This window comes from Camelina sativa, chromosome 16 (genome assembly GCF_030686135.1).
Source record: "Camelina sativa cultivar CO46 ecotype springtype chromosome 16, ASM3068613v1".
In the NCBI taxonomy this organism is placed as follows: domain Eukaryota; kingdom Viridiplantae; phylum Streptophyta; class Magnoliopsida; order Brassicales; family Brassicaceae; genus Camelina; species Camelina sativa.
The window spans coordinates 6,430,258-6,446,441 of NC_141895.1; the positions used below are offsets into that span (position 1 = coordinate 6,430,258).

The 16,184-nt window shown below is 30.7% G+C and overlaps 2 protein-coding genes across 3 annotated transcripts; both read right to left on the minus strand.

The window, feature by feature from the left end:
• Nucleotides 1-7,062: 7,062 nt before the first annotated feature.
• Nucleotides 7,063-10,125, minus strand: LOC104750064 (putative GATA transcription factor 13). Its single transcript, XM_010471796.3, has 3 exons — nucleotides 9,911-10,125; nucleotides 9,157-9,418; nucleotides 7,063-7,986 (listed from the first exon to the last, which is right to left on the minus strand). Exons 2-3 carry the CDS (start codon nucleotides 9,406-9,408, stop codon nucleotides 7,378-7,380), a joined length of 861 nt encoding a protein of 286 aa, XP_010470098.1. The 5' UTR covers nucleotides 9,409-9,418; nucleotides 9,911-10,125; the 3' UTR covers nucleotides 7,063-7,377.
• Nucleotides 10,126-13,454: 3,329 nt separating this feature from the next.
• LOC104750065 (putative GATA transcription factor 13) lies at nucleotides 13,455-16,020 on the minus strand. 2 transcript variants are annotated; one of them, XM_010471797.3, is made up of 3 exons: nucleotides 15,793-16,020; nucleotides 15,143-15,367; nucleotides 13,455-14,152 (listed from the first exon to the last, which is right to left on the minus strand). In XM_010471797.3, the coding sequence occupies exons 2-3, from the start codon at nucleotides 15,353-15,355 to the stop codon at nucleotides 13,664-13,666; spliced, it is 702 nt and encodes a 233-aa protein (XP_010470099.1). In that variant the 5' UTR covers nucleotides 15,356-15,367; nucleotides 15,793-16,020; the 3' UTR covers nucleotides 13,455-13,663. The 2 variants fall into 2 exon arrangements, with proteins under 2 accessions (XP_010470099.1, XP_087349528.1); XM_087493402.1 differs by having other exon boundaries at nucleotides 13,455-14,146; nucleotides 15,793-16,013.
• Nucleotides 16,021-16,184: the final 164 nt, after the last annotated feature.

The window sequence follows — 16,184 nt, forward strand, 5'->3', positions numbered from 1 at the left end:
TTCTTGCTAATGAAAACAAGAGAGACATATCAAATCAAAGAATTTAAGCTATAACTTGGATATGAAAAGATAAGACGAACTGCATGTGCATAATCGTGACATCTGTTTTTTGTTATTTTGATTTACATAAAAATAAAAAATATAAAATTGTAGGTGCCAACCATTTCTTTTCCAAATATTATATATAGTTGATGTGGTTAGATAATATTTAATGATCTTGTCCCGAGTTAACCTATGCTAAAACATTGTAAATTTGCTTTTTGTAGGGGAATAGGATCGGAGATCAAAGATTTATGTCAAAAAGGAGATTAAGATTCAAAATGGTAACCACAAAGCTTTTTCTAGTTCCACATCTTAAGAATAGTGCTCGTGAGATATTTGTTCTCTCTCACCTGCAAAGAGAAAACATGATGCGTATACCAACAAAATAGCATATATATTGTGGAAAGTCTCCTCATAAAATTATCCAAAATAGCTCTCAAAATAGCATATATATTATTGTATGCTAACATTTGTTTAGTCTTCACTAAATTATCCAAAGTCATACAATTATAACATTATGGATAATTATTTAAAAATGCTCTCAAGTGTTTTTTTACGAACATAACCAAGTATATATTATATATATATATATCAATTTCAGGTCACACAAACATCAATACTCCAACAAAAAGAATGAATGTAATCTAATGACATCAATAATATATTAGTCATTAAAACTTTAGGAGTTCTTAGTTTAAAACTTTAAATGACATTTTCGGATCATATTTTGTGGCCAAATTTTAGAGAATATAAATTTGGACATATTCGTACTAATTTTTTTTAATAGAAATTTAGATATATTCTTAATAATATTGGACCAGTCTTTTTAATTATATATTATTATGAATCTGTTTAATAATTTTGATACTTGCAGTAATTTCATTCGTAACTATTTAACATAGAACAAACTTTAGTTTGGAAAAAAAAAACAAACTTTAGTTATTAAATTATTCAGTTAAATTTAGCTAATTTTTGTTAGAGGCTGCTACTCCCATTCTAAACGTCCAACTATTGCCCATCCCAAACTTTTACCACTATCTCACCAAATCATGCAATTTGATGATATTGTGGACGAAAATATCTTTGTAACATGGGAAAAATAGAAAAGAACAACAGTGGCTTACTAATAAAAGTGGGCCAAAACTAAAAAAGGGTTTGGGCCCAAACGACAAGGACAAAGCGAGAGACTATCCCCTGATTGGTAATAGACTTTTAAGATTTTAAAATTATTTAAAGCATTTACCTGGCAATCAAATTTTTATTGCTTTTATGTTTTAACAAGTTTTGTAAACCACTTTTTTATTTTTTTTCCTTGTTTTCTCATTTTTTTTAAGAGCGTCAAAACCATGTTTTAAAATTAAACAATTACAAAAATATTTTTTTTCTCTCCATTATATTTAAAAGCTCTCCAAAGTATTTGTATATATATTATACTTTTACAAATTAATAACTCTCATTTTTTCTCTTTCTTTTAAGATCCATTTCAATAATAATTTTTATTTTTTCATCATCATCATTAACAATGGTGTAAAAAAGTTTATGAAATTCTTCATTAATAAAAGAGTAACATTCAAAACAATGTATTGATTAGTATTTAATGGATTTTTGACTACTCAATTAAAAAAAACATACAAAACAATTAAAATCAATGAAAATCAGTCACCAAAAACAAAAGAAAAAACATAATTTTCAAACAAAAAAATCACATATTTGATTGACTTACATTTTTAAAATTTTTAATTTATTATCAATAAAATTTATTCTTGTTATTAAATTGGTATATAAATAAATTCTTGCATAATTTATATTTATTAAATTGTATTATTAATATATAATAATAATTTAAAAACAACTACAGCTTTAAAAGTTGCTAGTAAACAATCATATTTTAATAGTTAAAGTTTTTATAGTCAAAGTATTTACAACCAAATTCTCTACAACTAAAATTTTAAAGTCAAAATCTCTATAACCAAAAATAACCTTCCTTACCAATCAGGTCTATATTGCGCATGACGCGCATTTAAAACACAAACTGTAGACAACTCGTTAACTTACGCTCGTGACAGCTAAAGACAACTTTAGTAGTAAAAGTAAAACACTTTCTACGACAGTTGACCTGTTTAGTTGCTGAGCTGGCACATACGTGAATATACACGTGGCATCATCATGGCGGCTTGCTTTGTCTCCCACGTTAAATACTTATAAGCTGAAACATGATTGGCCAACTGATTCCATTTTTATATCTTTAAATTTTTTTTTTTTGTCAAACAGATTTATTGTTTTTTTTGTAATCTATTGGTTTATTATTTTTGTTTCAAATAAAGATTGATTAAAAAAAATATTAGTCCCTTTTAATAATAAAAATAGTAAATACTCTTTCTTTTACACTTGTTTTTTGTTCAGGAATATTAAATTTTGTTTTTTTGGTCGACTTCAAATGTTATGGAATGAGACTCCTAAATGTGACATCTGTAATTGAATGCATGTTAATATTAATAAATTTGGAAAAATTAAATTAGTCGAGTAGCTCTCAACAATAATCGATGATAAGAAAAAAATACAAAATAATTGATGATAAGTTGGGTCATAATAATTTAGTGTTTTCCTTTTTTTGTATCCACTGATGTTTTTTTTTTCACTCAACTCTTAAATGATTTTGTTTTTGTCCATTAATAAGTCTAGAATTATTAAAACAATAAAATAAAATAAAAATGGATGAGGACAAATGAGGGAAGAGACATAATTGGCATTGGGGGTTAAAAGGGACCCTACAAGAAGAGAAAGACAACGAAGTCTGAGGAATCTGTGTCGTTATGTCTTCAGATTCAGATGACACCTTCTGTTTTATTTGTCTTTTTACATTTTTTTTTCAGAACCATTAAAATACAGATGATTACAACAACATTTGCTATACGGAGAGATTGAAACTAGAGAACAAAAAAAACTATATAAAAAAAGAATGTTAACTATATATGTTGTCTTGGTGATATATGTTATTTTCCTCTTCTTGTTTTTTTTTTTTTGCAAAATCGACTTCACTCAAATGCAAATCCAATGTTTGGCTAACACTATCTTGAAGAGATTCAAAAATGCATATCGCATTATCCTACAAACTAGTATTGATGATGGCTCTGGATTCTCCAGACTTTGAAACAAAATATATTGTAACAGAAGTGGAATGTGAACAATACTCCTCTTTTTCTCTTTGAAATCAATCTCAAAATCACATAATTGAAGTATAATTGAATCGTCACCAATGTCAATATCCATAGATGGCAGGGCGACGGCCAAATTACTTAAGTATGAAAACAAAAAGGGGGAGAAAGGTTGAGTGTTTTCTAAACCGCGTGTTACAAAATTCTGAATTTCTTGCCTCTTATCCACACTTTGAACCAAAAAATTTGGATTTCAATGGTTCAGATCATATACCAATTTCATAATATTGATGTCTCCAACCCAAACGTCAGAAAACCTTTTCGGTTTGACAAAAGTCTCTTTCGTGAGAGATGGGAGAGTCAGCAAAGGTACTAAATCATGGATCAAATTCGAGGTTGCAAGGAAAAGCATGCCTTGGTGTAAACAAAAGTTCTAACTTAACTCAGCAAAATGTATAACTTCCCTTGAAGGTCAATTCAATAGACGAAAATGTCAAGTCTTATTATACAATCAGATCGTATGCTCATCCCTCGATTTTAACATGACTTGGCTTCAGCTTATAGAGATGAGGAAGTCTATTACAAGTTAAAAAAAGTCAGAATCAATGGCAACTAGAAGTTAAAAAGTCAGAATTAGCACCTAGTCTTTATATTCTTTAGGTACATTTTATAGAGTAAGATTTGGTTTGTAAAGATATTACAAAGAGTTACTTTATTGTATATAAACTCATAAGCCAGTGTTTAGAAAAAAATTAGGCTGGAATGCCACTTTCTATTTTGTATTTTAACATTTTTTGAAAAATCAGAATCTATAGAAAAGGTTTAATTTTTCAGATTGTGTGGAAGAAATATTTTTGAGATTAAATTCTAATAATTGTAAAAATACAAAAAATTCGATGTTGAAAAGAAAAATAAAATTTAAAATATTGTTAAACATCTTAACTAATGCTAGCCAAACAATAGCACGTGAAATTCTTTGAATTTTCTATTAAATTCTTTTAAAACAACATACCATCACAAGCAACCTTAGTAAGTTGAATAGATACTAAAATTTAATAGAATCTAGAAAGCACACAATTGAATAACACTAAAATTATATAGAAACTTTTGAATTCTTTCAAATTCGATTAAATTGATTCCTTAAGTAATAATACCGTAACTAGATTATGACCCGCGGTATCCCGCATGACAAGTTTTTTATTTTTATTTTTTATTAATATACTATTTTAATACTAATTTTGCAAATGTATGATTTTGTTAATTTTGGTGATTTAGTATATAATTCATAGTATACCGCACAACAATTTTTATTTAATACAATCTTAATTAAATCAGTTTTATTCGATATATTTTATATTGGTGTTGTTAAAATAGTAAAATAAAGATTTAACCCGTATTAAAGTATCATATTAATGATATTTTATTTTTAATATTATCAATTCAATCATGTAATGTCATAGAACCCGTCATGTAATATAACTCGTTTGTGTTATTTTGAAAATTCAATATGTTTAAATATTCATAATTTTAAACTTTTTATTAAGTTTAGACATACCAGTTATAAATTATAAACTTCTTAAAATTATATAATTTACTATATACAGTAAATTCACTATATATGTATGTTGAACACACAACTTTTATATTAATTGAGTAATATATGTTCATTTAAAAAAAATTCAAATCACAATATATACAGGAAAAAAAATACACATTTTATTAACTTGATGTATTATATGATGATTTACTACATTTAAAAATTAAAATAAAAAAAAAGATGATAGGAGAATCTATTTTTTTAATATGAAATAAATCTTCTAAATATATATATTAATTATAGAATATTATATATATGGATATTTAAAATATTTTAATTCTGTTTGGTTATAAGGATAGTAGAGAGAATTAACTAAACTTGTTTGGATATGAATATAAACATTAAATGTCATTGATTCCTAGTATAGATACCACTCCTCCAAAAATATCGAATCACCCGGTGTATGAGTCTTTAAAGAAACTTTAAATTCTTTCAAATTTGATTACATTGATTCCTTAATTAATAATACGGTAATACCACTCCTCAAATCACCTGGTGTATGAGTCTTGGAGCAGTAGCATCATCTTCTTCATCCTCTTCATCATCCCCATCTTTATCTTCAGCTTCAAAGTCGATCACAACTTCATCTGATTATTCTTCAGCAAAATGTTGGCCATTAGTTGGATCACCTGCATCCAACAAAAACTGATTGTATTCATCAAGATCAAACACTATCTCTTTCCGCCTGTCCAAAACAAAACGTAAATTACAAGTTATTCATTAACAAATTATTATATTATGCTAATCAAGATAATATACTTACATTTCAAAGCTTAAGATGATCCTCACTGCAGGTCTTGCTGCCTGCAGATCATGAACACCAATCCTTGTCTAAAAATTCTGGAGTTAAGTTACCTCTACCTTCCACTCCAGTAACAATCTAGAAAACAACAAAAATAAAGAGAAAACAGTCAAAACAGACAATTTAGATTGATAATCGTTATTTCATATAGAATTTATTACTCAAAAACATAAACAAAAAAACAATACCACTGTCTTAAACTTCTGGAAGAAGGCTGTTACACTACAGAGTTGCGCGAAAATTTTTCCAAGTTAAACCTTCATATAGATTGATAAGAGTTAGTATAAGGATTTTACAATTTATTAAACAAAATCAAAGATAGCATACGTGTACCTCCAATAGATCTTCACATCTGTGAAGTGTCAGAACTTCCAAACGTAAGCCACACTCCACAACGCCACTGCACAAAAAAAAAAGAATGAGAACAGAAAGTTTAAAATCTTAAGAAAAAAACAAAAAAATACTACAGAAAACTCACACAAATCAAGCTCCTGAAATACCCCGTGAATCAGATAAATCTAGGCCTCTAAGCTTCTTAAATCCCCATGAATCAGATAAATTTAAGAAGTCTTCTACAATCAAGATCGTATGCTCATTCCTCGAATTTAACATGACTTAGCTAGCTTCAGCCTATAGAGATGAGGAAGTCTATTGAAAGTTAAAATGTCAGAATCAATGGCTACTAGAAGTTAAAAATTCAGAATATTATTCCCGCAAAAAAAAAATACTATCAAACAAATTACATTACAAGATGAAGTGCATTAAGTTTAAAACCGATTTTAAAATCTTTTTACCAAATAAAATATAGAATTAATATATGGTATACCATTAAAATTCAAATAAAATATAGAATTAATATATTTAAAATGTTCCAAGTTGAACCTTCATAAAGATTGATAAGAGTTAGGATAAACATTTTACAATTTATTAAACAAAATCAAAGATAACATATGTGTACCTCCAGTCAGTGGCAGATCCAGAACAAAATTTTACCCGGGGCACTTATAATATATAATTAACAAATATATATTTTTGTTTATGTTAAAATATATATTTTGTATTTTTAAATATATTTTAAGGTTTGATTGTTTGAAGTCCATAAAATGAGCCAAAATTTTTGAAAATATTGTTGATATTGGTTCATGATGATGCTTAATTAGATACATACTTAATTTATTAATTAGAAAATACACAGTTACAAACTTATAATTCATTATAAAATATAAATATGTTTAAGATATTTAAAATTACATATCTTATTAAATCACACAAATTTAAAGTTTTAAAATAATAAAGTTTGGGTTACGGTGGTAAACAAAAGAAGAATAAGCTACGGTGGTAAACAAAAGCCTTCAACAAATATAATGTCAGAATCAATGGCTACTAGAAGTTAAAAATTCAGAGTACTATTCCCGCAAAAAAAATATACTATCAAACAAATTATATTACAAGATGAAGTGCATTAAGTTTAAAACCGATATTAAAATCTTTTTACCAAATAAAATATAGAATTAATATATGGTATACCATTAAAATTCAAATATTTTCAATAGAATTCTACACATAATTCTTATACCGGCGTAAATACGCAGACCTAATCTCAATATTTAAAATAGCTTTAATTATACCATGTACTATTTTTTTCCTAAATAAGCTTAATAATTCTATAAAAAAATAACGACATCGAAAATGATGGTACTAAACAAGCGGAAGCACACAAAAAAAAGCGTGAATTAATTAGAAAACTCATTTGGTCTACTCAAGTTACAAAAGCCCTGTTTTTAGTCTCTATGCTCGGATCTTTCTGTTTTAGTCTTCATCTCAATGATCTTTCTATGCGAATTTGAATGCACGGTTGGGATGAAGGTCGGGCTTGATGCTGGACGGTATTCTGGAACAAGGCGGCCTGACCTGAACCGTACTCCGCAAGCATTGCATAGGGTGTTACGCCCACATGGTCCTTCCCTCCACTGCGGTGTCCTAGTTGTCTCGCAATGAGTGCATTTCCGGACTGTCCCGTCTGAGTTAAATAGTTCTGGACTGGAGACCGACGGGGCCGGACGGCTCTTGTTCTTCTTGCGCTTCTTGGCAGAACTCTCGGAAGAGAGGTAAGTTTCAGATTCTGATTCATCCGAAACGAAATGCTGAGACATCTCTGCTCCAAGTGACTGGAAGAATCTAAGCGTTGTGGGGCGTTTGCGTTTGCTTCTGATGCCTTTCACAAGAAAGGCCAGTCTCTGAATTCTGTTTTGGTTTTGGGACAAGACGGAACCGTTGGTGTTGTTGTCGACAACTGAGACTGGGCTTGAAGACTGAAACAGCTTCGAGACTTTGACATCAGGAGGGGAGTTATCAACAGTAGAAGAGACATCCGAAGAACTCGACTGCTTCTGCAGGCATGAAGTCAATCAAAGTAAATAACTCTAAATCCAGAAACATGTTCATTGCATACAACAAGTAAAGAAAAAGAAGACATGATCTTCATCAATTTCTCTTCTGAATGAAACAAGCATGAGCATGGTTCGACATAGATCAACAGAGTTCAATATCAGATTGACAATGATACTAAGCCTAATCCTTCTTGTGCTACATATACACATACAATCTGATAGAATTAGAAAACAGTTTCTCCTTTGTTCCTCTCAAGAACAAACACAGACACTTAACTAACCAAACTAATTTAAAGTTTTGTTGAAGAGATCAAGAAAACCCAAAAAAACTTTCCCTGCCCCAAAGGCCCTAAACAACCACAGAAACACTCAACGCCCTTACCTATCTAACCACATCCTATACATATACCAGCTGCTGAGTTGACAACTAATCCTATCCATAGAAATTTGACACAAGAAAAGCTAAAGTCAAAGACCTAAGACACTGCACAGTCCTTTTCACATATACCTTCAACGACTTAACATACATACTCTCAGATTACTTTCTCAGGTGCTTTCCTAACTGGGTAAGAACATAGAAAATTGTGTTTCAAACCCACAGAAGCAATACACCAATACTGACACAAAACTATTTTCCTCTAGCAAATGTGCATTGTGATTGTGTGGAATGTGGATAATCTACCGAAGTAACATGTATGTGTGATGTATATAAACAATGACTTTCTTGCATGCACATCTCTTGCCTAAATGATACATAAGAATACATATAGACAAGCGTGATTCTTTGACTTTTACACACACCTAATTCAGTAAAAAGCTATGGAAGCTTATATTCAGTAGAATTGGTGGGTGATATGCATGCTAAACTATTTCCTAATGCAAATGGATATTGTAATCGTGAGAAGCTTATATAAATGAAGTTTCAATCCAAAATGATGCACTTTCCTAATGCAGATAAGAGTGATTCTTTTCAATGCAACAAAAAACCAACTGAAGCTTATATCCAAAAGAATTGACATGTTGCAGTGTACCAAAATTTATTCCTAATGCAAATGTGGGAAGTGATTGCATGAACAAATATATCAAGTTGCATAAATGATGCAAAGTAAACAATCTATCAAGTGAGACGCTTAATTAAATGTGTACAAGCCTAAGAACTCAGTCACTCACCACAATGGTTGCAGGCTTGTGGACTCGCACACGCTGTACCTTGCAATTGAACTCAGAGGACAAACTCGTTAGCACATCCAATGGTGGAGGGCCGAGGTTTTTAAACCCGGTAACCCAATCTTCTTCCTCATCATCATCAGCAGTTTCGATGTCTTCAAGGGGGAACTCATCCATATGCTCAACAAGATTATCAAAGAAATTATCGGCTAGACCCTTGAAGTCCTCTTCAGGTAACCAAGAACCGTTACTCATTTGTCACTCACTGGTCAATAAAAAAAAAAAACCATAGACAAGACAGAGCAAACAACATTAACATAAGTTTAAGCAAAGCCAAGCCAAAGTAACAATGAACCAGCGTATGTATGACTAAAATTCAATTTCCCATTAGCTCACTCAATATGTTGACTCAATAGAGAGAGAAAGCAAATTTTACAGAACAGAAATGGCAAAAAAAGACTAAATTGAGTCAATAAAGATTTCATTTTTAATTTCGTCGTTACATATAAATTGGCTTAGAATTTTAGGCCAACAAAAAAAGATTTCATTTTTAATATTCAATTCAACATTTGAATTCAAACCCATTTCGAGAAATCATGAGAACAGTCTCCGTTTTAACAGTTTTAGGGCACAGAATAACAAAACACGAGACAAGGAAGAATCATAACGAAGAACAAAACATCTTCTTTTTACATTTTGTACTGTCTCATAATCAGAAATAATTGAGAGAAAGAGAGTGAGACAGAGACACACGAACCTTCCGATACAGCAGTTGACTACACAGAACGCATTCCCCAAGCACGAGCAAAGGGTGTGTGGGAGAGGGAGACACTAATTTGTCCAAAATTGGGGATTTAGGGATTACAGAACATGAGATAGAGAGAGAGAGAGAGAGAGAGAGAGAGAGAGAGGGAGAGAGGTAATGTTGTTAATGTACACGGGATTTCAATTGTGTGTGTCATCTTTGACTTTACCATTCATTTTTTTTTTGTTGTCGTTTGGGAAAAATGAGTTTCCAAAATTTTATATTTTCAAAGATTTACTTCACTTTAAAGAAGATTTTAGATTATTTTGAACAATTTGCAGGAAACTGAGACAAGTTTTAATGGAAGGATTTCTATTCAAAATATTATATTAAGCAATTCATTTAAGAAAAAAAAATAGAATTTATAAGATTTAAGAGGAAAAAATTACAGCTATTATTATCAAAACTTATCTTAACAAATTGAGATTCTGCAACAATGATATAGGTTCAAGAATATTTAACTTACTCATATTTTATCACAATCTGTATAAAGTGATGATAGAACAAAATATCTAAGAAACATAGTAAAATACAATAGAAATACAGTGAACTTCTAACTAATTGATACTTAACTTTATTTTCATTCTTTTTATTGTTGATGGGTAAATGGTATTTTATTATTCAAAAATATATTAATTACATAATAAATTAGTACTCTTTAATTTTTTTAAAAATGACCTTGAAATATGAGATTTTTTTGGTAGGAGTTTTTTTTTTTTTTTTAAATGAGTTCAGATTATCTGACTAAAATGATATTAAATATTTTTAATGCTATTAATTTTACGGAATAGATGTTCAACAAGCGATGGTACTAATATTTGTTTCGAGTTTCGACACTAAAAATAATTTGTGCAGGTAATTTAGTAGTATATTTTTTTTTTAGTAAAATCATTTGTTAAGATGATTTTCATAAATTTTAGGTTATTTGATTAATGAACTTAGAATTCCTAGTAAAACAAATTTCATTAGCATACTAACTATGTAAGTGAAAATGATGTTAAAAATTAGTAGAAACTGTAGTTATTACTTTTACTCTTAATATGGTTTACATAAAATTAGGTTGAATTTAAGGTTCAAGGTTGGATTTATAATTCATGGTTTACAATTTTGTTGTTAGAGCTAAAAGCATCTCCAACCCTACTCTATTTTTCCCTCTAAATTCTATTATAGGATATACTCTTTTCCAAAATAAAAGAAATGATAGGACTATTCTATAGGAGTAACTCTATCTTTTATACTAATACTAAGACCTCTGTTTAAAGTGATACATTGAGTAGAAACATTATTAAACTTTAAAGTGAAAATAGAAAAATACATATCTAGGCTACGACATCTCCAGTCGGACCAACCCTACTCTATTATTTTTTCTAAACTCTATTGGGTCTGATTGATGACCACATTTAAACGAGGTGGTTAGAAAATTTTGAGCGATTGAAAAGAAGGCAGTTAAAAAGAAAACGATTAAAGATAGCGGATAGAAAAGATGGTGGCTTGATTGGTATCCCTAATTAAGGTCGTTTGCAAACGAACCGCCCATATGATCACCAATCAACATATCGTTTGGAGATAATGGTTGGACATCTTGGTTGGAAAAGGTGGCGAAACCTTTTTTTTGGTGGTTGCAAACACCGACTCAACGTTTGGTGAGGTTTAAAAGTTACAAAGCTTTTATTTTGGTACTTTGTTTTTTGTTTTTGGCGTTGGATTCTTTTTATCTGACAAAGTAAAGAAAAACAGTGAATATAATATGATTTTACTCGTACTTTTCAGGATTTTTTAAACCTTTTTATTTAATAAAAAATAGTATTGAGAAGAAACATCAACGGAAAATTTCTCTATTTATCTTATATATGTGTGCTTCTTACAAATTGTTGATATGTTATGGGCTGATCAGAGATAAATATGTAAATTTTCAACGCTATGATAAAAGTAGTATTTTGCATTATAAAAATTCTCATTCAATTATATTAATATTTCTTATTATGTATTAGATAATGATTTCTATTTTTTTAAATTTTTTAAGAATTTATAGTATAAATTACATTTTCATAATTTATTACAAAATTTTAAAATAATTTATGATATTTTAATATTATAATCTATTATCATGAAAAAACTAATTATGTAGCATTTTAACTTTTTTTTATCTAACTATTTTTATATTTTATATTATGAATTAAATAATACTATATTACTCTAATTTTTTATTTTCAACCAAACTAATTTAATATTTTACTAATTATTATAATTTATACTATTTAACCGCTACAATGTTACCAATCAAACTAAATACTCAACCGCTCTCTTAAACCACACCATCTTTTCCCTCTACTATCTTTAAACTCTGTCTTTTTAACCGCCTTCTCTAAAAGACTAAAACCGCTCATAATTTTCTAACCGCCTCGTTGAAACATGGTTACCAATCAGAGCCGGTATCGTAGAAGAGAGAAGTTGAGTATTTTGCTTGATTGGTAGCATTATATCGGTTGAATAGTAAATATTATATTAAATTATAAAAAAGTAAATTAATTTAATTAAATAATAAAATATGGAAGTGAATCTGTCATTAAATTGAATTTGTGTAATTATTTCTAAAGTCAAAATTATTAACAAAACATAAAAGCTTATCGTGCCAATTTGAAAATCCACTTAAATTTAACTTCTTCGCATGCGTTATTACATAAACATTAATATTTTCCTCTTTTTTTAAGTCATCATTATAAACAAATATTTAATGCAAAAAGAAATTTAATCTTTTTCCTTTGTAACCGAAATTGCCAAAAGCCCATGTTTTTTGGTGGTTGGTTTTCACCTTCACAGCCACTCAAAAATCAGTTCCAACCACTTACTCTTTCAATTGATTCTAACCGCTAATCTTAAACACCATCTCCAATCGGCATGGTGATTGGTAGCCATTTGAACATTTTGTTATAAAAAAAAAAAGCATTTGAATGCTTCCAATCAAAGCCATTATAAAATAAAATATTCTTCAACCCCGCTTTATATCTTACAGAACTTTAGTAGCATTTTTTTTTTTTTTGTGTGCACCCAAATACTTTATATTGCTCATCAAATGTTATGGCCATATACAAACTAAGACAATGGTTAGCGAGAAAGAAAAATACTTCATATATCCAAATTTAATCACAACAATTTCAGGTTTGTCTTATGGTTTTAAGTTTAAACTTCGAATAGTTCCGATGTATTCTGTGAAGCATTGTTGTGTCATGTGTGTGGTGGTGTAGTATAGATGACACTGCATAGTTAAATAATATGGTTGCTTCTCGAATATAGGTTACCAAAACAAAAATGGCATTAAACATCACTCTTATCCGAGAGGCTCTGGCAATAGACCCGTAATCCCCTCACGCCAGCGACCGACCAAAGGGTTAATAAGTCCTCTTTTTTTGTGAGGAGATACGAACCCGAGCCTAAGGTGCATTACCCTACTCTGATTAAAAATAGATGTCAGCCAAACAACAAGTAAGACCCTAAATTTCAACAAAAACCCTAAACTTTCCGCATCAGATTATTAAAAAAAAAAAAGAAGACAAACACTAAACCCTAGTTGTTAAGAACATTAGTCTTCCAAGAGAAGAGAGTTAACCAATTCTACGGATCCTCACAATTTTGTTTTTATCATAGACCAAAGTTACAAAGCCCTGTTTTAGTCTCCTATGCTCAGGAAGTCACGGTACGGATCTTTCAGGTATCAAGCTGGCCTTCACCTTTCCTTCTCATCTCTACGATCTTTCTGTGCATATTTGAATGTACAGTTGGGATGAAGGTCGGGCTTGATGCTGGACGGTATTCTGGAAAAAGACGGCCTGATCTGAACCGTACTCCGCAAGCATTGCAGAGGGTTTTAGGTCCACGGGGTCCTTCCCTCCACTGCGGGGTCCTGGTTGTCTCGCAATGAGTGCATTTCGGGGCAGGAGTCTTCTGTTTCTTGCGTTTCTTCTTGGCAGAATTCTCAGAGGAGAGGTAAGTTTCAGATTCTGATTCATCCGGAACCAACTGCTGAGACATCTCTGCTCCAAGTCTCTGAATTCTGTTTTGGTTATGGGACAAGGCGGAACCATTGGTGTTCTCGATAACTGAGACTGGGCTTGAAGACTTAATTAGCTTCAAGACTTTGACATCAGGAGGGGAGCTATCAACAGTAGGCGAGACATCTGAAGAACTCGCCTGCTTCTGCACGCATGAAGTCAGTCATCTAAACTCACTAACATATTCAAATGCATACAAAAAGTAAAGAAAAATAACAAATGATCTTCATCAGTTTCTCTCCTTACAAAACAGGATTTGACATGCTGCCAATTATGGTTTGTCTCCCTCAAGTTAAGTGAGAAGCAAAGAAGATTTCTTCAGAATGAACAGAGCCATAAGAACAGTATACGCACTGATAGATTTAGAAAACAGTTCACTCCTTTTTCCTCTCAGGACCAAACACAGACACTACACTAACCAAAGTAACTTTGTGTCTTACTAAAGAGAACCCTCAAGCCACACAGACACTCAACGCCCATACCTATCTAGCCATATACTATATACATATATAGATAGCAACTATTCCCATCCATGGACTTTTGACACATGAAAAACTTAAGTGAAAAACCTAAGATACTGCACACTCTTTTCTCATATTCCTTCAAAGACTTACACTCTCGACTGCACCATACTGAGGATTACTTTCTAGTTGCTTTCTTAAATGGGTAAGAAAATAGCAATTGTGTTTCAAACTCACAGATGCATTAGCTAATACTACCGAACTAACATGTATGTGTGACGTAAATAAATAAAGTTTCAATTCAAAATGATGCACTTTCCTAATGTAGATAAGAGTGATTTTTTTTTGAAATTCCAAACGATGCAATAAAAGCACACTAAAGTTTAAATCCGAAACAATTGACATGTTGTTGCAAGTGTACCAAAATCTCTTCCTAATGCAAATTGCAAATGTGGAATGCGATTGCATGAACAATATATATCAAGTTGCATATCACGCAATAAGAAGCTATGGAAGCTTATGTTACAACTTTCCTTAATCAAAGATTTGCATGTTGTTAAATGTGGCATAGTGAAAGAAGTTATATGCAATAAATGTGGTCACAAGGCTAAATCTATAGGAAAATGCAAATTGGATTTATGGTGTGCGGGCTTTTAGACTCGCACACGCTGTACCTTGCAAGTGAACTGAGTGTACAAACTTGTTAGCACATCCAATGGTAGAGGAGACCCGAGGTTTTGAAACCCAGCAACCCGATCTTCCTCATCATCATCAGCGGTTTCGATGTTTTCAAGGGGAAAATCATCCATATCATCAACAAGAGTATCGAAGAAATTATCCTCTAGAACCTTCAAGTCCTCTTCAGGTAACCAAGAACCGTTACTCATTTCTCTCACTCACTGCCCAAAAAAAACAAGTAACAACATAAAAGTTCAATTTACATGTAGCTCACTGACTCAATATGTTGACTCAATAGAGAGTAACAATAAAGCAAAAAGTTTCAGAACAGTAATGGCAAAAAAAAAAAGACGAAATTTGAGACAAAGAGATTTCATTTTTATTTTCCTCTTTACTATTAAGAAAAAAATCACAACTTTTTAAATTTCAGGCAAAAAAAGATTTCATTTTTAATAATCAATTCGTCATTTGAATTCAAACCCATTTCGAGAAATCATAAGAACAGTCTCCGTTTAACAATTATAGGGCACACAAACCAAGAACAAATCATATTTTTTTACATTTGTACTGTCTCATAATCCAAAAAACACAACAGAGATGATTGAGAAAATGGAAGAGAAAGAGAGTGAGACAGAGACTCACGAACCTTCCAATACAGCTGCTGACTACACAGAACGCATTCCCCAAGCACAAGCAAGGGTGTGTGAGAGAGAGAGAGAGAGAGAGAGATAGGGAGACTAATTTGTCCCAATTTGGGGATTTAGGGATTACAGAACATGAGAGAGATAGAGACAAGTTTTAATTTGTACAATATCAGGAAATTGAGACAAGTTTTAATGGAAGGATTTCTTTTCAAAAGATTATATTAAGCAATTCATTTAAGATAAATATATATATATATATATACACATTTTTTAGAGGAAAAAAATACAGCTATTATTTATTATTATCAAAACTTATCTTAACTTGAGATTTTGCACCAATGATTCAAGAATATTTTAACCTAATCATATTTTATTACAACCTGTATAAGTGATA

Excerpts from the sequence above, each read along its gene's own strand:
- LOC104750064 (XM_010471796.3), bottom strand. The coding sequence starts at position 9,408 with ATGAGTAACGGTTCTTGGTTACCTGAAGAGGACTTCAAGGGTCTAGCC. Across the intron at positions 7,987-9,156 it reads ACAAGCCTGCAACCATTGTG|AAGCAGTCGAGTTCTTCGGA; the intron begins GTGAGTGACTGA and ends TCATGCCTGCAG.
- LOC104750065 (XM_010471797.3), bottom strand. The coding sequence starts at position 15,355 with ATGAGTAACGGTTCTTGGTTACCTGAAGAGGACTTGAAGGTTCTAGAG. Across the intron at positions 14,153-15,142 it reads ACACTCAGTTCACTTGCAAG|AAGCAGGCGAGTTCTTCAGA; the intron begins GTACAGCGTGTG and ends TCATGCGTGCAG.